Raw genomic sequence first — 24042 nt, forward strand, 5'->3', positions numbered from 1 at the left:
GCTAGACGCTGCTGGATTTGTGGAGGGTATGTTTCAGAAGTTGCCGGCGGTGGACAGGGCACACAGAGTGCAGGTGAGGCAGCCGCAACAAGGGGGTCCCCACGAGCGATGGTGGTACGCTTTCACAGGTACCTGGACAAGGAACAGGTGCTGCAATGGGCAAAGAGCACACAAAGCTGTATTTGGGACAATACCACCCTACGTGTACACCGAGAGTTGAGCGCGGAGGTGGCCAGGAGGAGGGGAGGCTACAGGCTGGTTAAGGAGATACTGTATAATAACAAGGTGAAATTCGGGATGCTTTTTCCGGCACGACTGTGGGTTATGTTTAAGGGTCAGCACCACTATTTCGAGGAACCCGAAGAGGTGATGGACCTCGTTAAGAAGCCAGGGCTGGCCCTGAGCTGAGGCCGTTTGGACTCATATTAGAGCTTTATATGTGGTGTCTCTCTCATTTTGGGATGTATCTTTTTTTTCTTGTTTTTGCGTGCTTTTTTGCATGGTTTTCCTGAATGTTTCCTGTTTGGGTTCTTTGATTAGTTGGAGTTTGGCTGGGGGAGAATTAAGAAGAGCGAGGAGAGGACACGAAAAGTCGTTGGCGGATAGGATCAAGGAAAACCCTAAGGCTTTCTATAGGTATATCAAGAACAAAAGAATGACTAGAGTAAGATTAGGGCCAATCAAGGATAGTAGTGGAAAGTTGTGTGTGGAATCAGAGGAGATAGGGGAAGCGTTAAATGGATATTTTTCGTCAGTGTTTACACTGGAGAAAGACAATGTTGTCGAGGAGAATACTCCGGTTCAGTCGACTAGGCTAGATGGAATTGGGGTTCAAAAGGAGGTGTTAGCAATTTTGGAAAATGTCAAAATAGATAAGTCCCCTGGGCCAGATGGGATTTATCCTAGGATTCTCTGGGAAGCCAGGGAGGAGATTGCAGAGCCTTTGTCCTTGATCTATGTCATCTTTGTCGACAGGAACAGTGCTGGAAGACTGGAGGATAGCAAATGTTGTCCCCTTGTTCAAGAAGGGGAGTAGAGACAACCCTGGTAATTATAGACCTGTGAGCCTTACTTCAGTTGTGGGTAAAATGTTGGAAAAGGTTATAAGAGATAGGGTTTATAATCATCTTGAAAAGAACAAGCTGATTAGCGATAGTCAACACGGTTTTGTGAAGGGTAGGTCATGCCTCACAAACCTTATTGAGTTTTTTGAGAAGGTGACCAAACAGGTGGATGAGTGTAAAGCGGTTGATGTGGTGTATATGGATTTCAGTAAGGCGTTTGATAAGGTTCCCCACGGTAGGCTATTGCAGAAAATAAGGAAGTATGGGATTGAAGGTGATTTAGCGGTTTGGATCAGTAATTGGCTAGCTGAAAGAAGACAGAGGGTGGTGGTTGATGGCAAATGTTCATCCTGGAGTTCAGTTACTAGTGGTGTACCGCAAGGATCTGTTTTGGGGCCACTGCTGTTTGTCATTTTTATAAATGACCTGGAAGAGGGTGTAGAAGGATGGGTTAGTAAATTTGCAGATGACACGAAGGTCGGTGGAGCTGTGGATAGTGCTGAAGGATGTTATAGGACACAGAGGGACATAGATAAGCTGCAGAGCTGGGCTGAGAGGTGGCAGATGGAGTTTAATGCGGAAAAGTGTGAGGTGGTTCACTTTGGAAGGAGTAACAGGAATGCAGAGTACTGGGCTAATGGCAAGATTCTTGGTAGTGTAGATGAACAGAGAGATCTCGGCATCCAGGTACATAAATCCCTGAAAGTTGCCACCCAGGTTAATAGGGCTGTTAAGAAGGCATATGGTGTGTTAGCCTTTATCAGCAGGGGGATTGAGTTTCGGAGCCACAAGGTCATGCTGCAGCTGTATATAACTCTGGTGCGGCCGCACTTGGAGTACTGCGTGCAGTTCTGGTCACCACATTATAGGAAGGATGTGGAAGCTTTGGAAAAGGTTCAGAGGAGGTTTACTAGGATGTTGCCTGGTATGGAGGGAAGGTCTTACGAGGAAAGGCTCAGGGACTTGAAGTTGTTTTCGTTAGAGAGGAGAAGGCTGAGGGGTGACTTAATAGAGACATATAAGATAGTCAGAGGGTTAGATAGGGTGGACAGTGAGAGTCTTTTTCCTCGGATGGTGATGACCAACACGAGGGGACATAGCTTTAAATTGAGGGGTGGTAGATATAGGACAGATGTCAGAGGCAGTTTCTTCACTCAGAGAGTAGTAGGGGTGTGGAACGCCCTGCCTGCAACAGTAGTAGACTCGCCAACTTTAAGGGCATTTAAGTGGTCACTGGATAGACATATGGATGAAAATGGAATAGTGTAGGTCAGATAGGCTTCAGATGGTTTCACAGGTCGGCGCAACATCGAGGGCCGAAGGGCCCGTACTGCGCTGTAATGTTCTATGTTCTAAAACAGTTAAAAGGATTGGGTTAAAATGGATACTTCAGGGGAACTTTGTGCAATCTTTTCTGTGTCTGTATAGGAAGGACTGAAGAGTGCCTGTTATTTCTTATCTCTGTTTTTCTTGTTTAACTTGAATTGTGCTATTGTGGGGGTTGTTTATGACTTGTATAGAGTCTTTGCTTAAGTTGGGCTGATCTGGGGAAGTGGTGTTGAGGGGACGGGGGGAGGAGTGACTGGGAACAATGGGTGGGAGACGGGAGCCGAGGTGGAGGGTGTCCATATAGCTAGATTAGAGCAGGGGTTAGGTGATAGGATGGTGTTGCTAAGGGGGGGAGGGGGGAGTTGTTCTGCTGACGGGGATGGAAACTGGGCATGGTAACAGTGAGGAGGTCATGAGTGGAGAGGGCCAGGAGGTAGGCCAGAGGAAGCGCGACACATGGCTGGGGGGCTGGCCAAGGAAAGGGGATGGCTGATTGGCAAAGGGAGGGGGGGGGCAAGGGGAGAGTGCCCCCTAACCAGGCTGGTCACCTGGAATGTTAGAGGGTTAAACGGGCCAGTGAGGAGGGCGCGTGTCTTTGCGCATCTGTGGGTTCTGAAGGCGGACATGGTCTTGTTGCAGGAGACGGACCTGAAAGTGGCAGCCCAGGTTAGGTTAAGGAAGGGCTGGGTCAGTCAGGTCTTTCATTCGGGGCTTGATTCTAAGACGAGGGGGGTTGCGATCCTGATTAATAAAAGGATACAATTTGAGGCGGAGGGCACAGTCGTGGATAGGGTGGCAGGTTTATTATGGTGAGGGGTAAGCTCGAAGGGGTGAGAGTAGTCCTGGTCAGTGTGTATGCCCCTAATTGTGACAATGTGGATTTTATTAGGAGGATGCTGGGGAAGACCCCAGACAGGAGATACGCGGAATCCCCGAGGCCAGAGTTACTCAGGAAACGACAGAGGCTGCAGGCCGTGTTTGGGGTGCTGACTACAGGCAAGGCTGTAGAGCAGCTTAGAAAGGTAAAAGGCACGATTTATGAGCATGGGGAGAAGGCCAGTAGAATGCTTGCGCAGCAACTGAGGAAGAGGGAAGCGGCTAGGGAAATAGGGAGGGTAGTGGATGGGGAAAGCAATCTAGTGGGTGATCCAGCAAGGCTGAACAAGGTCTTTAGGGACTTTTATAGGAAGCTGTACACTTCGGAACCACCAGGGGGGCTAAGGCGATTCCTAGACGGACTGACCTTCCCAAGAGTGGGAAGGGGGTTGGTGGACGGACTGGGGGTCTGGTCAGGATGGAAGAAGTATTGGGGGGCCTGAAGTCATGCAGTCAGGTAAAGCCCCGGGACCGGACGCTGATCAGGGTCTTTAACAAGGCAAGAGACAGAGGGAGTTTACCCCCGACGATGTCGTAGGCCACCATCTCGCTCATCCTGAAACGGGATAAGGACCCGGAGGCCTGTGGGTCATACAGGCCGATCTCCTTGATCAATGTAGACGCCAAGTTACTGGCCAAGATTTTGGCAACCAGAATTGAGGACTGTGTACCGGATGTAATTGTGGAGGATCAAACCTGGTTTGTAAAGGGGAGGCAGCTGGTGACCAACACAAGAAGGCTGCTCAACGTGATTATGATGCCCCCGGAGAGTAGGGAGATAGAAATAGTGGTAGCCAAGGATGCTGAAAAGGCTTTTGACTGGGTCGAGTGGGATTATCTGTGGGAGGTACTAGGACGGTTCGGGTTCGGGGCGGGGTTCATCGACTAGATTAGGTTATTGTATCAGGCCCCGGAGGCGTCTGTAAGGACGAATAGGACTACTTTAGACTGCACCGTGGGACAAGACAGGGCTGGCCTCTCTCCCCACTGCTGTTTGCGCTGGCCATAGAGCTGCTGGCAATTGCACTGAGAGCTTCTCGGGGTTGGAAAGGGCTGGTCCGGTGGGGAGTGGAACATAGAGTCTCGTAATACGCGGATGATCTGCTGTTATACGTATCAGATCCAATGGTGGGGATGGACGGTATTATGGCAACCCTGAGGGAATTTGGCCGGTTCTCCGGATACAAACTGAACATGGCTAAGAGCGAGTTGTTTGTAATTCAGGCGAGGGGGCAGGAGAGTAGGATGAAGGGGTTGCCGTTCAGGCTAGTGGGGGAGAGTTTCCGATATTTGGGGATTCAGGTGGCACGGGACTGGGGCAGGTTGCATAAGCTCAACCTGTCCCGACTGGTGGAACGAGTGAGGGAGCAGGTCCGGAGGTGGGATGCGCTCCCGCTGTCATTGGCGGGGAGGGTGCAGACTGTTAGGATGACGATTTTCCCGCGGTTCTTGTTTGTTTTTCAGGGTCTCCCCATCTTTATTCCGCGGTCCTTTAAGAGGCTGAATAAAATTATTCTGGGATTTGTATGGGCAGGGAAGTCCCTGCAGGTGAAAAGGGTGATGCTTGAAAGGAGAAGGGGGGCTGGCGTTGCCGAACTTCAGCAACTATTACTGGGCGGTCCACATAGCGATGATAAGGAAATGGATGGTGGGTACGGGGTCGGTTTGGGAGCGGATGGAGGCTGCTTCGTGCAGGGGCACTAGCTTAGCAGCCCTGGTCACGGCGCCTCTGCCGCTTCCGCCGGCGCGGTACTCCACCAGCCCGATAGTGGTGGCGGCTCTTCGGATCTGGGGGAGGAGTCATGTAGGGGAGGTAAGAGCATCGGTGTGGACCCCAATCTGCGGAAACCATCGATTTGCCCCGGGGAACATGGACGGGGGGTATGGACTGTGGAGGAGGGCGGAGATTGTGAGGATGGGGGATCTGTTCCTGGAAGGGAGCTTTCCGTGCATGAGGGCACTGGAGGAGAAGTTTGGGCTGGCGAGAGGGAACAACTTTAGATACTTGCAGGTGAGGGATTTTGTACGCAGACTGGTGCCGTCCTTCCCACGTCTCCCGCCGAAGGGGAGGCAGGACAGGGTAGTTTCTAGGGGAGAGGTGGGAGAGGGTAGAGTTTCAGACGTCTACAAGGAGCTAATGAGAGCTGAGGATACGCAGACCGAGGTCCTGAAGCTTAAGTGGGAGGAGGAGCTCGGGGGGGGGACCTGGAGGATGGTATTTGGGCAGAAGCCCTGAGCAGAGTAAACACGACTGCAACATGCGCCAGGCTCAGCCTGATCCAGTTTAAGGTCGTGCACCGGGCCCACATGACGGTGGCCCGCATGAGCAGATTCTTTGGGCTGGAGGACAAGTGTGCTAGATGCGCCGGAGGCCCGGCTAACCATGTACACATGTTCTGATCATGCCCTAAACTCAGGGGGTATTGGCAGGGATTTGCAGATGTCCTGTCCCGGGTATTGAAAACTGGAGTGGTAATCTTTGGGGTTTCGGAGGACCCGGGAGTCCAGGGAGAGAGAAAGGCCGACGTTCTGGCCTTTGCTTCCCTGGTAGTCCGGCGACAAATACTGTTGGCATGGAGGGACTCAAAACCCCGAGGGCTGAGGTATGGCTATCGGACATGGCAAGCTTTCTTGGCCTGGAGAAAGTCAAGTTCGCCTTGAGAGGTTCGCCTGAAGGTGGCAGCCATTTATTGACTTCTTCACAGAGGAGTAAGCGTCAGCAGAGCGGGGGGGGCAAGGGTAGAGTATAGTAGGGGGATATTGAGGCAGGTCCGTGCGTGAACAAAGCCGCGGTTTACACTATGTTTATTTTGTAATTTGTGTCTTGACTTTTTTTTTGTACTGTACAATATCACTTTTTCTATATGCCTAAAATACCTCAATAAAATTGTTTGTTTAAAAAAAAAGTCTATACAGTTCCAGACAGTGCGACTGGAGAGAGGGATAATCACAGGTTAAAGAAATGTGAATTGTCTCAAGCCAGGACAGTTGGTAGGAGTTCGCAAGCCCAGGCCAGATTTTGGGGGGATTAAATGTAGTAAGACGTGAATCCAAAATCCCGGTTGAGGCCATACTCATGCATGCGGAACTTGGCTATCAGTTTCTGCTCGGGGATTCTGTGTTGTCGCGTGACCTGAAGGCCGCCTTGGAGAACGCTTACCCGGAGATCAGAGGCTGAATGCCCTTGACTGCTGAAGTGTTCCCCGACAGGAAGGGAACACCTGGTGATTGTCACGTGATGTCTGTTCATCCGTTGTCGCAGCGTCTGCATGGTCTCGCCAATGTACCACGACTCGGGACATCCTTTCCTGCAGCGCATGAGGTCTTGCCTCATTTGGACATGAACTGCTTCATTATCTGAGGAATTGCAAATGGTGCTGAACATTATGCAGTCATCAGCATTCTGACCTTATGATGGAAGGGAGGTCATTGATGAAGCAGCTGAAGATGGTTGGGCCTAGGACACTACCCTGAGGAACTCCTGCAGTGATGTCCTGGAGCTGGGATGATTGACCTCCAACCGCGACAACCATCTTCCTTTGTGTCGGGTATGATTCCAACCAGCGGAGAGTTTCCCCCTGATTCACATCGACTCCAGTTTAGCTAGGGCTTCTTGCTCCATAGTCGGTCAAGGGCAAGGGCAGTCACTCTCCCCTCACCTCTGGCATTCAGCTCTTTTGTCCATGTTTGAACCAAGGCTGTAATGGGGTCAGGAGCTGAGTGACTCTGGCGGACCCCAAACTGAGCGTCAGTGAGCAGGTTATTGCTGAGTAAGTGCCGCTTTATAGCACTATTGATGACTCCTTCCATCACTTTGCTGATGATGGAGAGTAGACTGATAGGGCGGGAATTGGCTGGGTTGGATTTTGTCCTATTTCTGGGTACAGGACACAGCTGGGCAATTTTCCACATTGCCGGGAAGATGCCAGTGTTGTAGCGGTACTGGAACAGCTTGGCTAGAGGTGCGGCAAGTTCTGGAGCACAAGTCTTCAGTACTGTTGCCGGAATATTGTCTGATGAGTTAGTTGAAGAAACGCTTTTCCCTATCTGTCGTTACTTGCTGCTTATGCTGTTTGGTACACATGTAGTCTTGTATTCTGCCTTCACCAGGTTGACACCACATTTTTTTGATTTGGTTTGCCTGATGTTGCTCCTGACCTGCTCTCCTGCACTGTTCTTTGAACCAGAGTTGATCCTCTGCCCATATCGCCTCACTGCTCGAATCCTCCATAGAACATGGAACATTACAGCGCAGTACAGGCCCTTCGGCCCTCGATGTTGTGCCGTCCTGTGAAACCCATCTAAAGTCCCTCAACACTATTCCCTTATTGTCCATATGCCTATCCAATGACCATTTGAATGCGTTTAGTGTTGGCGAGTCCACTACTGTTGCAGGCAGGGGATTCCACGCCCTTACTACTCTCCGAGTAATGAACCTACCTCTGACATCTGTCCTGTATCTATCTCCCCTCAATTTAAAGCTATGTCTCCTCGTGCTGGACATCACCATCCGAGGAAAAAGGCTCTCAATGTCCACCCTATCTAATCCTCTGATCATCTTGTCTGCCTCAATTAAGTCACCTCTTAACCTTCTTCTCTCTAACGAAAAGAGCCTCAAGTCCCTCAGCCTTGCCTCATAAGATCTTCCCTCCATACCAGGCAACATCTTGGTAAATCTCCTCTGTACCCTTTCCAATGCTTCCACATCCTTCCTATAATGCGGCAACCAGAATTGCACGCAATTCTCCAAATGCGGCCGCACCAGAGTTTGTACAACTGCAACATGACCTCATGGCTCCGAAACTCAATTCCTCTACCAATAAAAGCTAACACACCGTACGCCTTCTGAACAACCCTCTCAACCTGGGTGGCAACTTTCACGGATCTATGGACATGGACACCGAGATCTCTGCTCGTCCACACTACCAACAATCTTACCATTAGCCCAGTACTCTGTCTTCCTGTTATTCCTTCCAAAATGAATCACCTCACACTTTTCTGCATTAAACTCCATTTGCCACCTGTCAGCCCACCTCTGCAGCTTATCTATGTCCCTCTGTAACTTGTAACATCCTTCTGCACTGTCCACAACTCCACCGACTTTAGTGTCATCTGCAAATTTACTCACCCGTCCTTCTACGCCCTCCTCCAATGACACAGCAGCGGCCCCTAAACAGATCCTTGTGGTACACCACTAGTAACTGGACTCCAGGCTGAACATTTCCCATCAACCACCATCCTTTGTCTTCTTCCAGCTAGCCAATTTCTGACCCAAACTGCTAAATCACCCTGAATCCCATGCCTCTGTATTTTCTGCAATAGCCTACCGTGGGGAACCTTATCAAACGCTTTACTGAAATCCATATACACCACATCAACTGCTTTACCCTCATCCATCTGTTTGGTCACCTTCTTGAAGAACTCAATAAGGTTTGTGAGGCACGACCTACCCTTCACAAAACCATGTTGACTATCTCTAATCAAATTATTCCTTTCCAGATGATTATACATCCTATCTCTTATAAACCTTTCCAAGACTTTGCCCACAACAGAAGTAAGGCTCACTGGTCTATAGTTAACGGGATTATCTCTACTCCCCTTCGTGAACAAGGGGACAACATTTGCTATCCTCCAGTCTTCTGGCACTATTCCTGTAGACAAAGATGACTTAAAGATCAAAGCCAAAGGCTCAGCAATCTCCTCCCGAGCTTCCCAGAGAATCCTAGGATAAATCCCATCCGGCCCAGGGGACTTATCTATTTTCACACTTTCCAGAATTGCTAACACCTCCTCCTTATGAACCTCAAGCCCTTCTAGTCTAGTCGCCTGTATCTCAGTATTCTCCTCGACAACATTGTCTTTTTCCTCTGTGAATATAGACGAAAAATACTAATTTAGCACCTCTCCTATCTCCTCGGACTCCATGCACAACTTCCCACTACTACCCTTGACTGGCCCTACTCTTACCTCAGTCATTCTTTTTTTTAAAAATTTTTATAGTGCCCTCCTTCAGCACAGCTGTGATATCCTCTCTGGCCAGTAATGCAACTCCTACATCCCTTTTACTTCCCTCTCTATCCCGCCTGAAGCATCGATATCCTGTGATATTTAGTTACCAATCATGCCCTTCCCTCAACCAAGTCTCAGTAATAGCAATAACATCATACTTCCAGGTACTAATCCAGACCCTAAGTTTATCTGCCTTACCTACTGCACTTTAGATTTAGATTTAGATTTAGAATTTAGATTTAGAACAGTACAGCACAGAACAGGCCCTTCGGCCCTCAATGTTGCGCCGAGCAATGATCACCCTACTCAAACTCACGTATCCACCCTATACCCGTAACCCAACAACTCCCCCTTAACCTTACTTTTTTTAGGACACTACGGGCAATTTAGCATGGCCAATCCACCTAACCCGCACATCTTTGGACTGTGGGAGGAAACCGGAGCACCCGGAGGAAACCCACGCACACACGTGGAGAACGTGCAGACTCCGCACAGACAGTAACCCAGCCGGGAACCGAACTTGGGACCCTGGAGCTGTGAAGCATTGATGCTAACCACTATGCTACTGGGCTGCCCTTCTTGCATTAAAACAAATGCACCTCAGACCACTAGTCCCTTTGTGTTCATCATCTGCTCCCTGCCTACTTTTTCCCCTTAGTCGCTCTGACTTCATGATCTAGTTCCTTCCAGGTTTTAGTTACTATCTCCTTACTTAGAGGCTGTTTAGCACAGGGCTAAATCGCTGGCTTTGAAAGCAGACCAAGGCAGGCCAGCAGCACGGGTTCAATTCCTGTACCAGCCTCCCCGAACAGACGCCGGAATGTGGCGACCAGAGGCTTTTCACAGTAACTTCATTTGAAGCCTACTTGTGACAATAAGCGATTTTCATTTCATTTCATTTTTCTGTCCACTTAACTCATTTGGTTCCCATCCCCCTGCCACATTAGTTTATACCCTCCCCAACAGCGTTATCAAAAGCACCCCCAAGGACATTGGTTCCAGTCCAGCCCAGGTGTAGACCGTCCAGTTTGTAACTTTGTCCCACCTCCCCCAGAACCGGTCCCAATGTCCCAAAAATCTGAACCCCTCCCTCCTGCACCATCTCTCAAGCCACGCATTCATCTTGCCTATTCTTTCATTTCTACTCTGACTACCACGTGGCACTGGTAGCAATCCTGAGATTACTACCTCTGAGGTCCGACTTTTTAATTTGCTCCTAACTCCCTAAATTCTGCTTGTAGGACCTCATCCCGTTTTTTACCTATATCATTGGTGCCTATATGCACCATGACAACTGGTTATTCACCCTCCCCCTTCAGAATGTTTTGCAGCCTATCTGAGACATCCCTGACCCGTGCACCCGGGAGGCAACATACCATTTGGGAGTCTCGTTTTTGACCACAGAAACGCCTGTCTACTCCCCTTACAATTGAATCCCCTATGACTTTAGCCCTTCCACTCTTTTTCCTGCCCTTTTGTACAGCAGAGCCAGCCACGGTGCCATGAGCCTGGCTACTGCCCTCCTTGGTGAGCCATCTCTCCCAACAGTATCCAAAACGGTATATCTGTTTTGTAGGGAGATGACTGCAGGGGACACCTGCACTGCCTTCCTGCTTTTCCTCTGCCTTTTGGTCACCCATTCCCTTTCTCCCTCAGCAGTCCTAATCTGCGGTGTGACCAACTCGCTAAACGTGCTATCCACGACCTCATCAGCATCGCGGATGCTCCAAAGTGAGTCTATCCGCAGCTCCAGAGCCGTCATGCGGTCTAACAGGAGCTGCAGCTTGACACACTTCCCGCACGTGAAGGAGTCAGGGGCATCAGCCACATCCCTGAGCTCCCACATTCAGTAAGAGGAACATAACACGGAAAAAAAAAATGTTACTAATCACACGATAAAAAGAAATAGAAATAGAAAAACCTTACCACAGTCTTTTTTTTTTGGTTAGAGGAGGAGGAGGGGGCGGGTGGAACACATTACACGTGTAGTGTCTCGGGTTCAGCCGCTGTCCATATATATCAGTTCACTCACCTTCCCAGAGCGCAGTTCCTGCTGTGGTGTATCATTAGGCATAGAGCAATCTATTTATCAAGATGTTCAAAGGACCTTTGTAAGGTGTGCAAAAAAATGAAAGACCGTTTGATCCTGCAGCAAAATTTCAAAACAATTTGTTCTGTGTCTGTAACTCTCAAATGCACAGGTGCCCAGGCCGACAACTGTGCAGAGTAACTGCAAATCCAAGCACAATCTCGCAAAGGTTTCTAATGAATTTTATTCTGCTTCTTTCCTATAGGGTAACAGTGGGCTAAAACCAAAAGACAATGAACTCACTTCAAAACCCTGGCACTGGCCAGTCAATTATCAGGTAATAGACTTTCTACTGGATGGCACTTGTTTTGTCAGAAGCAATGGCACAGACTGGCAGGAAGCACAATTGTGTTACCCCGATACCGAGTATCTGGCTAAGTTCTCCAATTCCCCAATAGGAGGGACAGTGATTTAAAAACTAGTGTGTGTTGACACACACGGCCAGATTGGAGGGTAGCTAATGTTACTACTTAAAGAGTATTTTTAAAAAAATTTAGAGTATCCAATTCTTTTTTTTGAATTTAAGGGGTAATTTAGCGTGGCCAGTCCACCTACCCTGCATATCTTTGGGTTTTAGGGCGAGACCTACGCAGCCACGGGGAGAATGTGCAAACTGTACACTGATGGGGACCCAGGCCCAGGATCAAACCCGGATCCTCAGCGCCGTGAGGCAGCAGTGCTAACCACTGCGTCACTATGCCGCCCTACTAATTCAAAAATATGACAGTGGACTGACTGACATTTAAGGGGCTACTGTGAACTAGAAGCTGTAAAATATTAATATTAGTTGAGAAATTAATGGGACTTGAACTAGATAAATGACCAGGACCTGATGGTATACATCTGAGTGTTGAAAGAGGTGCCTGTACAGTTGAATTGATGGTGACTTTTCAAACTTCTGAAGACTCCAGAATGGTTCTTGCAGATTGGAAGCAAATGTTAACCCCACTAGTTCAAAAAGAAGGGAGAAAGAAAACTGGGAACTCTGGACCTGTTAGCCTAACATCAATAGTATGGAAAATACTGGTGCCTGTAACAAAGGATGTGATAAGAACATAAGAACTAGGAGCGGGAATAGGCCATATGGCCTCGAGCCTGATCCGTCATTCAATGAGATCATGGCTGATCTTTTGTGGACTCAGCTCCACTTTCCGGCCTGAACACCATAACCCTTAATCCCTTTATTCTTCAAAAAACTATCTATCGTTATCTTAAAAACATTTAATGAAGGAGTCTCAATTGCTTCACTGGGCAAGGAATTCCATAGATTCACAACCCTTTGGGTGAAGAAATTCCTCCTAAACTCAGTCCTAAATCTACTTCCCCTTATTTTGAGGCTATGCCCCCTAGTTCTGCTTTCACCCGCCAATGGAAACAACCTGCCTGCATCTATCCTATCTATTCCCTTCATAATTTTAAATGTTTCTATCAGATCCCCCCTCATCCTTCTAAATTCCAACGAGTACAGTCCCAGTCTACTCAACCTCTCTTCGTAATCTAACCCCTTCAGCTTTGGGATTAACCTAGTGAATCTCCTCTGCACACCCTCCAGCGCCAGTACGTCCTTTCTCAGGTAAGGAGACCAAAACTGAACACAATACTCCAGGTGTGGCCTCACTAACACCTTATAAAATTGCAGCATAACTTCCCTAGTCTTAAACTCAATCCCTCTAGCAATGAAGGACAAAATTCCATTCGCTTTCTTAATCACCTGTTGCACCTGTAAACCAACTTTTTGCGACTCATGCATGAGCACACCCAGGTTTCTCTGCACAGCAGCATGTTTTAATATTTTATCATTTAAATAATAATCCCGTTTGCTGTTGTTCCTACCAAAATGGATAACCTCACATTTGTCAACATTGTATTCCATCTGCCAGACCCTTGCCCATTCACTTAACCTATCCAAATCCCTCTGCAGACTTCCGGTATCCTCTGCACTTTTTGCTTTGCCACTCATCTTAGTGTCATCTGCAAACTTGGACACATTGCCCTTGGTCCCCAACTCCAAATCATGTATGTAAATTGTGAACAATTGTGGGCCCAATACGGATCCCTGAGGGACACCACTAGCTACTGATTGCCAACCAGAGAAACACCCATTAATCCCCACTCTTTGCTTTCTATTAATTAACCAATCCTCTATCCGTGTTACTACTTTACCCTTAATGCCATGCATCTTTATCTTATGCAGCAACCTTTTGTGTGGCACCTTGTCAAAGGCTTTCTGGAAATCCAGACATACCACGTCCATTGGCTCCCCATTATCTAACGCACTGGTAATGCCCTCAAAAAATTCCACTAAATTTGTTAGGCACGACCTGCCCTTTATGAACCCATGCTGCTTCTGCCCAATGGGACAATTTCCATCCAGATGCCTCACTATTTCTTCTTTGATGATAGATTCCAGCATCTTCCCTACTACCGAAGTTAAGCTCACTGGCTTAACGGGACACTTAGAAAATAATGGTAGTTTAGGCAGAGTCAGTGTGGACTTATGAAAGGGGAATCATGTTTAACTTAGAGGCTATAAACTAGCAAAATAGATAAGGGGGAAATGGTGGATGTGGTATATTTATATTTTCAGAAAGCTTTTGATAAGGTTCCCTACAAGAGGTTAGTAAACAAAATTAGAGAACATGGGATTGAAAACTAGGTATTGGCACAAAACAGAGTGTAGGAATAAATGGGTTATTTTCTGGTTGGCACTCTTTTTTATAAATATGTTTATCAAATTTTATATTTGTACACTATACAGGAGATGATTGAAATGGTGATTATTTCCACTCCTCACTCTTTCCTTGTGTACCCTCCTGGTATATCCCTGGGTTCCTCCCTTGCTGCACCCCCCCCCCCCCCCCTTGTTCCTGTCTGCTTTGTATGGTCCTGTTGTCTCCTATTGGTCCCCCTGCCCCCTTCCCTTCCTATCCGTTATTGGCTTTGAACAGATCTTGGAACGGGCTGACGAATTGCCCCCACGCTTTGTGGAAACCGTCATCTGACCGTCGGATGGTGTATTTGATCTTCTCCAGATGGAGAAATTCTGACAGGACTGCCAGCCAGTCTGCAGCTGTGGGTGGTGCTGCCGATCGCCAGCCGAACAGGATTCTCCAGCGTGCAATTAAGGAAGCAAAAGCAATGTAATCGGCCCTCTTCCCCATATGAAATTCTGGCTGGTCTGATACCCCGGAGATTGCTACTTTAGGTCACGGCTCCACCCTCACCCCCACAACCTTGGTCACCACCTCGGGGAAGGCTGTCCAGAACCCGACAAGTCTGGGGCCTGTCCAGAACATGTGGACGTGGTTGGCCAAGCCTTCCTGGCACCGTTCACACGTCCTCCACTTCTGGGAAAGACCTGTTCATTCGGGTTCTGGTTCGGTGCACACTGTGCACCACTTTAAACATCACGAGGCTTAGCCTCACCTGGGAGGAGGTAGAGTTGGCCCTGCTCAATGCTTCGCCGAAGTGCTGTCTTATCTGGTTTCAGATTTTAACGTTGCTACCACCATTGAGCTGGACGTGTACTTCACTGGGGGAATGGAAGCGCTGCTGTGGCGAGGGCTCAGAGGGTCATTCCCTACAGAGGACTCCTCGATCCTCACCCATTCCGTGCTCGGCTCCCTTACCCCTCCCCCCCCATACAAACCCAGTCATAATTTTATCTTTTCCTTGGAGAAAGGCCTTGTGATGGTTGGCACTCTTACAACTAGCAAGGGTGAGTGCTTGGCCCGCAGCTGTTCATGATCTAGATCAACCATTTGGATGTGGGGATTAAATGCAATAAGAACTAGGAGCAGGAGTAGGCCATCTGGCCCCTCGAGCCTGCTCCGTCATTCAATGAGATCATGGCTGATCTTTTGTGGACTCAGCTCCACTTTCCGGCCCGAACACCATAACCCTTAATCCCTTTATTCTTCAAAAAACTATCTATCTTTATCTTGAAAACATTTAATCTAGGAGCCTCAACTGCTTCACTGGGCAAGGAATTCCATAGATTCACAACCCTTTGGGTGAAGAAGTTCCTCCTAAACTCAATCCTAAATCTACTTCCCCTTATTTTGAGGCTATGCCCCCAGTTCTGCTGTCACCCGCCAGTGGAAACAACCTGCCCGCATCTATCCTATCTATTCCCAAATATTTTCAGGTTTTACGATGACACAAAACGAGGTGGAAGTTTGAGTTGTGAGGAAGATGTCTGTATGCTGGAAGGGGATTTTGAGAGGCTAGTGGGAAAACATTTGGCCAAAGGAATGGAATGTGAAGAAATGTCAGGTTATGCATTGGTTGGAAATGCAGAAATAGAGTATTTCTTAAATGGTTAGAGGCTGGAACTTGTGTACCTTGTTCATGAGTCACTGAAAGCTAACATGCAGGTGCAGCAAGCATTTAAGAGGACAAATGGTATGTTTTCCTTTAAAACATACCATTTAAAACAAGAGGATTTGAGGGGAGAAGGGCCTGTACTGCGCTGTAATGTTCTATGTCTTACTGCAAATATATAAAGCCGTAGTCAGACTGCACCTGGAGTATTGTGTGCAGTTTTTTGTCTCTACCGAAGGAAAGATGTACTTGCGATGGAGGGAATGCATCAAAGGTTTCCCAAACTAATTCCTGGAATGGAAAAACTGTCTTAGAAAGAAAAATTAGACTGGGCCTTTACCCTCTGGAGGTTAGAAGAATAAGAGCTGGAGACTGCAGATGCATGAGATTGCAGATTGTGGCAAGTGACATTTGTGCAACAAAAGTGCCAGGCAATGACCACCCCCAAAAAGAAAGAATCAAACCATCGCCTACAAGGCAAAGTCAGGAGTATGATGGAATACTCCCCACTTGCCTGGATGAATGCAGCTCCAACAACACTCAAGAAGTTCAACACCATCAAAACAAAGTAGTCTGCTTGATTGGCACCCATTCCACAAACATTCACTCCCTCCACCACCAATGCACATTGGCAGCCATGTGTACTTAACACCTACAAGATGCACTGCAGTAACTCACCAAGGCTCCTAAGGCAGAACTTTCCAAACCCACGACCACTACCATCTAGAAGGACAAGAGCCGCAGATAACTGGAAACCCCAACACCTGGAGGTTCCCCTCCAAGTCACTCACCACCCTGACTTGGAAATATATCGGCCGTTCTGTCACAGTCGCCGGGCAACACCCTGGAATCCCCTCCCTAACAGCACCATGGGGCTACCTACACCTCAGTGACTGCAGTTGCAGCAGTTTAAGAAGGCAACTCACCACCACCTCCTCAAGGGCATTAGGATGGCAACAAATGCTGGCCTAGCCAGTGACACCCACATGTTCAGGCTTGGATTCGTAAGTGGAAAGTTACACTGCTGCCAGGCGGTGATCATCTCCAGCAAGAGAGATTCCAACCATCTCCATTTGACATTCGATATAATTATCTTCTCCAGGTCCCCCACCAAAATTCTGGAGATTATCATTGATCAGAAACTGAACTGGACCAGATATATAAATAATTCTACAGGAGCAGATTAGAGACTGGGAGTTCTGTGGCAAATTACAGACCTCTTTATTCCCCAAAGCCTGTCCACCATCTGCAAAGCCCCAGTCAGGAGTATAATGGAATACTCTCCACTTGCCTGGATGGGTGCAGCTCCAACAACACTCGAGAAGCTCGACATCATCCAGGAAAAACAACCTGGTTGTTGGCACCCCATGAATATTCATTCCATCGAGTGCCGACATAGTTACAGCAGTGAATACCCATCTCCACATTTGACTTCAGCAACTCACCAAGCCTCAGTAACAGCACCTTCTAAACCCGCAAGTTCTACCAAGGACAAGGGCAACAGACCCGTGAGACCACCACATGTTCCTCTCCAGGCCATGCACCATCTGGCTTGTAACAAATCGCCATCCTTTACTGTTGCTGGGTCAAAATCCTGGAACACCCTTCCTAACCTATCCCACATGTACTGCAGTCGTTCAAGAAGGCAGCTGACCACTTTGTCAAAAGCACGGACAGCTGTCAGTAATTGCTGGCCTTTGCTTGTGAAGCTCACGTTCTGTGAGCAAATGGAACTCAGCAAATCACGTTCGGGCTTCTCCGTCCAGGAGGTGAAAAATGGGAAATGAAAATTGTGGAACTTGCACACAGTCGTCCAACTAAATTCCAACTGACTAAATTCTAAAAAAATGTCAACATCATCTCTCTCGGCAGCACGGTGGCGCAGTGGGTTAGCCCTGTTGCCTCACGGCGCTGAGGTCCCAGGTTCGATCCCGGCTCTGGATCACTGTCCGTGGGGAGTTTGCACATTCTCCCCGTGTTTGCGTGGGTTTCACCCCCACAACCCAAAGATGTGCAGGCTAGGTGGATTGGCCACGTTAAATTGCCCCTTAATTGGAAAAAATGAAGTGGGCACTCTAAATTTATAAAAAAAAACATAATCTCTCTCTCTAAAAACCAAAGATTTAGACTGAGGTGTATAAGATGATGAGAGGGATAGATAGAGTAGACGTTCAGTGGCTTTTTCCTTGGTGGATGTAGCTGTTACAAGGGGGCATAACTATAAGGTTCAGGGTGGGAGATATAGGAGGGATGTCAGAGGTAGGTTCTTTACTCAGAGAGTGGTTGGGGCATGGAACGCACTCCTAGCTATGGTAGTGGAGTTGGACACTTTAGGAACTTTCAAGCGGTTATTGGATAGGCATATGGAGTGCACTAGAATCATTGGGATTGGGTTGATTTGATCTTAGTTTCAGACTAGTTCGGCACAACCAAAGGGCCTGTACTGTGCTGTACAGTTCTATGGTCTATGTTGGACTTTAACCTGGTGTTGTAAGATTTCTTACTGTTTTTCTTCCTTTGTCGGGCTCTGTGCTTTTACACAATTTGAACTATATATTGCTTTTTCCTTACTTAACTTCAAATTTTGAGGTTTTTCTGAATGGAACAGTCTATGCAATGTGATTGTTGGTATGCTCGGCCTTGACTGTTTTCTTGTTTTCACAGGGCCTCCGTTTCTCCGGGACGAATGAGACCGAATATAGAGTTTACTTATTGGGGAATCCTGTAAGTGTTTGACAACAGCCTATTGAATAAAACTTCTAATTTCTAGCCTCCCCAATGAGCCGGTACTGTCAGATAGCTATGCAGCAAGACATTGCTTTGCCGGGTGTCATTTTGATAAATCGTAGCATATATTGGGGCGGCACGATGGTTAGCACAGCTGCCTCACAGTACTAGGGATCTGGGTTTGATTCCAGCCTTGGCTGACTGTGTGGAGTTTGCACTTTTTCCCCGTGTCTACGTGGATTTCCACTGGATGCTCCCATTTTCTCCTCCAGTCTAAAATGCGCAGGTTAGGTGGATTGGCTGTGATAAAATTGCCCCTTAGTGTATAGAGATCTGCAGATTTTGTGAGGTTGCGGGGATAGAAGTGGGCCTAGGTAGGGTACTCTTTCAGAGGGTCAGTGCAGACTTGATGGGCCGCATGGCCTACTGCACTGGTTCTATAAGAAAGTCTGTGCCAGTTCTTTGGTAGAGGTATCCAATCAGTCCCACTTCCATGCCTTTTCCCCATAGCCCTCCAAAGTTTTCAATACAAATAGGACAAGTTCCTTTGTATGCTACAATTGAATCGAATACTGAATCCTATTGAAACAGTGCATTGCAGATCACAACAACTTGCTGTGTTTAAAATAATATACTGTTAGGTCATGTCATCTTTGATTATTTTGCAAATTACCGTAAATCTCTGATCTCCAGTTACTGACCCTTTTGCAGTTGGCAACAGGATCTCCTTCTTTACTGTATTAGACCCTTTGTGGGTTTGAATGCTTCTATTAAATTTTCTCTTGGCCTTCTCTGCTCGAAGGAGAACAACACTAGTTTCTTCAATGTCGCTACGTAACTGAAGTCCTTCGTCTCTGGTGTTCCAGCAAATCACCATTTCACCCTCGTCAAGGCTTCTTTATCCTTCCGAAGGTGTGATGTCCAGAATACTCCAACTGGGGTCTAACAAGTGATTTATAATGGTTTACTGTAGCTTCATTGCTCTGTACCCCACATCTATAATAATAAAGGCAAAGATCCCATATGTGTTTATTTAATGGCCTTCTAAATTATTGTGAATGCTGGAAACCTGAAATAAAATCAGGAAATGGTGGAAATACTCAGCTAGTATTGAGAGAAAACAGTTAACGTTTCAGGTCAATGATCATTCATCAGAACTGAGAAAAATTTGAAATGTTTTGAACAAGTTGATTACACGTCTTTTATTTCTTTATTATCCCATTGCTACTCACAATGTAATTTTAATTTCTCCTGCCTTCCACCTTATCACAGATCTTCCCTCTTAATCATCTTTCTACCCTCTTTCAGATGCTCAAACCTGTTATGGTAGTTTCAAAATCAATAATTTTAGTGTGATGACCATTTTGTAGTCTTATTGTTATTTAGCATAATAAACTTAACCTGGTCAGAAGCCATTTTGAATTGACCTAGCAGACATTTTTTAAAAAAGCTAAACCAGCCAGATCAATTAAATTAAGAGCTTTAATTGTGAGGCCATTAAAGAATAAACAATTAATTCATAGATGTATTAGTAAGTCTGGTAATATAACTTTCAACACAAATTTATAATGTTTTATATTTGCATGATTTTTAGTGTACTAGTAAATTATAGAATTGTAAAATGCTGTTTCCCAGACTGAAAAGATAAGATAGAACATTCAAGACCATTGTTAACCTTGACTGACTGAATGAATAGGCCTTTATTCAGGTTGTCTGAATTATAAATTGATGGACAGTTATGTTAACCAATTATTGTTCAACACTTGGGCTAACTCAAGATAAGTGATTTGGCTTGAAAGAAACCATTGTGTTAAGGTTAAGACAACATGCGCAATTAGCTAAAACCAACGGTAATAAATTATACACTAATTGGCTATTTTCAACAACCTGCTTAAGATTGGCTTAAAACATCTTTACGGTGTAAAATAAAAATCTCAAACAGTCATCTTTGTTAACAGAGCAGATAGAGAGAAACTATACCAGTTTGTAAAAGGATCCAGAACGAGATCGCACAGATTTAAAGTGATTTGCAAAAGTGAGGTGAGAAAAACATTTGTACACAATGAATGTTTTGGGTCTGGAATGCTCGGCCTGGAAGTGTGGTGGAGGCAAGTTCAATCGAGGCATTTAAGAGGACATTCGATGATTACTTGAATAGACACAATGTGCAGGGGAAGGCCATGGAAATGGCATTAAGTTGTGATGGTTGTTTAGAGAGCTGGTGCAGAACAATGGGCCAAATGGTGTTTCCTGTGACCTAACAATTCTGTGATTCTATCTTATCCACATTTTCAGAACTATCACTTCACACCTTGGTCTGGTCAGCCAAGGAGGGTGGTGAGAAGTCTGTTTAATTGATAAAGAATAAAGAACATTACAGCACATGAACAGGCCCTTCGGCCCACCAAGCCTGCACCGATCCAGATTCCTTATTTACACCTACTGCTTATTGCCCAGACAAGCTGTATCCCTCCATTCCATACCCAATCTATTAAGATACATCTTAAACGTTGCTATTGTGCCTGCCTCCACCCCTTCCACTGGCAATGTGTTCCAGGCACCCACCACCCTCTGCATGAAAAACCTTCCCCGCACATCTCCCCTAAACTTTCCCCCTCTCACCTTGAGCCTCTGCCCCTTGTATTGAGTCTTCCACCCTGAGAAAAAGCTTCAGTTAAACTTTCTCCTCTTACTGTTAATTGACACTTTGCTTTTTATCTTTCTGACTTGTTACTTTTTACAGTTTTACTGGTTAAACTTTCTGAATTCACAATTTCAAATTTCCATTCTTGCCAGATTGTTAAGTCTTGTGGAACCTAATGTGATTTACAATTTGGGAGTTATTACAAACAACCTTGAGACTATTACACTTCCAGCTTTTCCCAGTTTTAATGGAAGATTACAGACGGCTTGTTTCTCTAGATATGCTGTCAGACCTGCTGAGTATTTCCAGCATGTTCTGTTTTTATTACTCCTTTATCACTGAATCATGCCATCATCATTTTTTTAAAAATACTTCATTAAAGATTTCAGAAATAACACACATGATCTAAACTGCAACACAGCTCTGGAAATGACTCATACAGGGTACATTTGGAAATGACTCATACAGGGTATATTTGTCGAGCTAATAAGACAAAAGATCAGAGGGGGAAAAAGCAACAAATGCCACATCTAACCTCCCCATAACATCCCTAGTCCCACAACCAAACCCTAAACCCCTCCTCAACAGCTGATGGTAATTAATTAGAACATAGAAAAATACAGTGCAGAACAGGCCCTTCGGTCCACGATGTTGTGCCGAACCTTTGTCCTAGATTATCATAGAATTTACAGTGCAGAAGGAGGCCATTCGGCCCATCGAGTCTACACCGGCTCTTGGAAAGAGCACCCTACCCAAGGTCAACACCTCCACCCTATCCCCATAACCCAGTAATAACACCCAACACTAAGGGCAATTTTGGACACTAAGGACAATTTATCATGGCCAATCCACCTAACCTGCACATCTTTGGACTGTGGGAGGAAACCCACGCAGACACGGGGAGGATGTGCAGACTCAGCACAGACAGTGACCCTAGCCGGAATCGAACCTGGGACCCAGGAGCTGTGAAGCAATTGTGCTATCCACAATGCTACTGTGCAGCCCTTAAGAACAAATTAATCTACACTCTATCATTCTACCATAATCCATGTACCTATCCAATAGCCGCTTGAAGGTCCCTAATGTTTCTGACTCAACTACTTCCACAGGCAGTGCATTCCATGCCCCCACTACTCTCTGGGTAAAGAACCTACCTCTGACATCCTCCCTATATCTTCCACCATTCATCTTAAATTTATGACCCCTTGTAATGGTTTGTTCCACTCGGGGGAAAAAGTCTCTGACTGTCTACTCTATCTATTCCCCTGATCATCTTATAAACCTCTATCACGTCGCCCCTCATCCTTCTCCGTTCTAATGAGAAAAGGCCTAGCACCTTCAACCTTTCCTCGTAAGACCTACTCTCCATTCTAGGCAACATCCTGGTAAATCTCCTTTGCACCTTTTCCAAAGCTTCCACATCCTCCCTAAAATGAGGCAACCAGAACTGCACACAGTACTCCAAATGTGGCTGTACCAAGGTTTTGTCCAGCTGCATCATCACCTCACGGCTCTTAAATTCAATCCCTCTGCTAATGAACGCTAGCACACCATAGGCCTTCTTCACAGCTCTATCCACTTGAGTGGCAACTTTCAAAGATCTATGAACATAGACCCCAAGATCTCTCTGCTCCTCCACATTGGCAAGAACCCTACCATTAACCCTGTATTCCGCATTCAGATTTATCCTTCCAAAATGGACAACCTCACACTATTCTGGGTTAATCTCCATCTGCCACTTCTCAGCCCAGCTCTGCATCCTATCTATGTCTCTTTGCAGCTGACAACAGCCCTCCTCACTATCCACAACTCCACCAATCTTCGTATCGTCTGCAAATTCACTGACCCACCTTTCAACTCCCTCATCCAAGTCATTAATGAAAATCACAAACAGCAGAGGACCCAGAACCGATCCCTGCGGTACGCCACTGATAACTGGGCTCCAGGCTGAATATTTGCCATCCACCACCACTCTCTGACTTCTATTGGTTAGCCAGTTCGTTATCCAACTGGCTAAATTTCCCACTACCCCATGTCTCCTTGCTTTCTGCATAAGCCTTACTTTCTGCAAGGCTTAATTTGAAGTATGAGATAAATGGCTGCCACCTCAGGTAGAGCCCCTCCACTGACCCCCTAACGATGTATTTGACCGTTTCCAGGTATAAAAAATCCATAAGGTCACCCAACCAGGCCCAGGCATAAGTGAGTGGACGCTCACCACCCCAGCAGAACTCACCTCCGGCTATCAGCGAGGAAACTGCAAGAACATCCACCTTCACCCCCGTCCGCAGCCTCGGCTAGCCCGATACCCCAAAAATGGACACCAATGGACAAGGCTGCAGATCAATGTTAGGAACCGCTGACATGGTGCTAATGAAGGAGACCCAAAACCTCACCATCCTTGGACAGGACCAGAACATGTGGGTGTGATTGGCAGGCCCACGTGAGCACCACTCACCCCTGTCCTCCACTTCCCCAAAACACCTCTCTCTGACTCTCTCTCTCTCTCTCTCTCTCTCTCTCTCTGTCTCTGTCTCTCTCTGTCTCTCTCTCTGTCTCTCTCTCTGTCTCGTCTCTCTCTCTCTCTGTCTCTCTCTCTCTGTTCTCTCTCTCTCTGTCTCTCTCTCTCTCTGTCTCTCTCTCTCTGTCTCTGTCTCTGTCTCTCTCTCTCTCTGTGTCTCTCTCTCTCTCTCTGTCTCTCTCTCTGTCTCTCTGTCTCTCTCTCTCTCTCTCTGTCTCTCTCTCTGTCTCTGTCTGTTTCTCTCTCTGTCTCTCTCTCTGTCTCTCTCTCTGTCTCTCTCTCTGTCTCTCTCTCTGTCTCTCTCTGTCTCTCTCTCTGTCTCTGTCTCTCTGTCTCTGTCTCTCTCTCTGTCTCTCGCTCTGTCTCTCTCTGTCTCTCTCTCTGTCTCTCTCTCTGTCTCTCTCTCTCTCTCTGTCTCTCTCTCTCTCTCTGTGTCTCTCTCTGTCTCTCTCTGTCTCTC

The 24042-nt window shown here is 46.8% G+C and overlaps 1 protein-coding gene across 5 annotated transcripts in view; it reads left to right on the forward strand.

The window, feature by feature from the left end:
- Window positions 1-23241, forward strand: part of pomt2 (protein-O-mannosyltransferase 2) — a 142154-nt gene extending 118913 nt beyond the window's left edge. Inside the window, exons 16-19 of one of the 5 annotated variants that reach the window (XM_038821568.1) lie at window positions 11573-11644; window positions 18356-18414; window positions 20376-20457; window positions 23221-23241. In XM_038821568.1, coding sequence (XP_038677496.1) covers window positions 11573-11644; window positions 18356-18414; window positions 20376-20457; window positions 23221-23226 — 219 coding nt within the window. In that variant the 3' untranslated portion in view covers window positions 23227-23241. Of the gene's footprint in view, window positions 1-11572; window positions 11645-18354; window positions 18415-19219; window positions 19440-20375; window positions 20458-23220 lie in introns of those variants that run through there. The other 4 variants (XM_038821607.1, XM_038821598.1, XM_038821587.1 and 1 more) reach the window with 4 other exon arrangements.
- The last annotated feature ends 801 nt before the right edge of the window (window positions 23242-24042 follow it).

The sequence above is a fragment of the Scyliorhinus canicula genome, chromosome 2, assembly GCF_902713615.1.
Source record: "Scyliorhinus canicula chromosome 2, sScyCan1.1, whole genome shotgun sequence".
NCBI classification, from domain to species: Eukaryota; Metazoa; Chordata; class Chondrichthyes; order Carcharhiniformes; family Scyliorhinidae; genus Scyliorhinus; species Scyliorhinus canicula.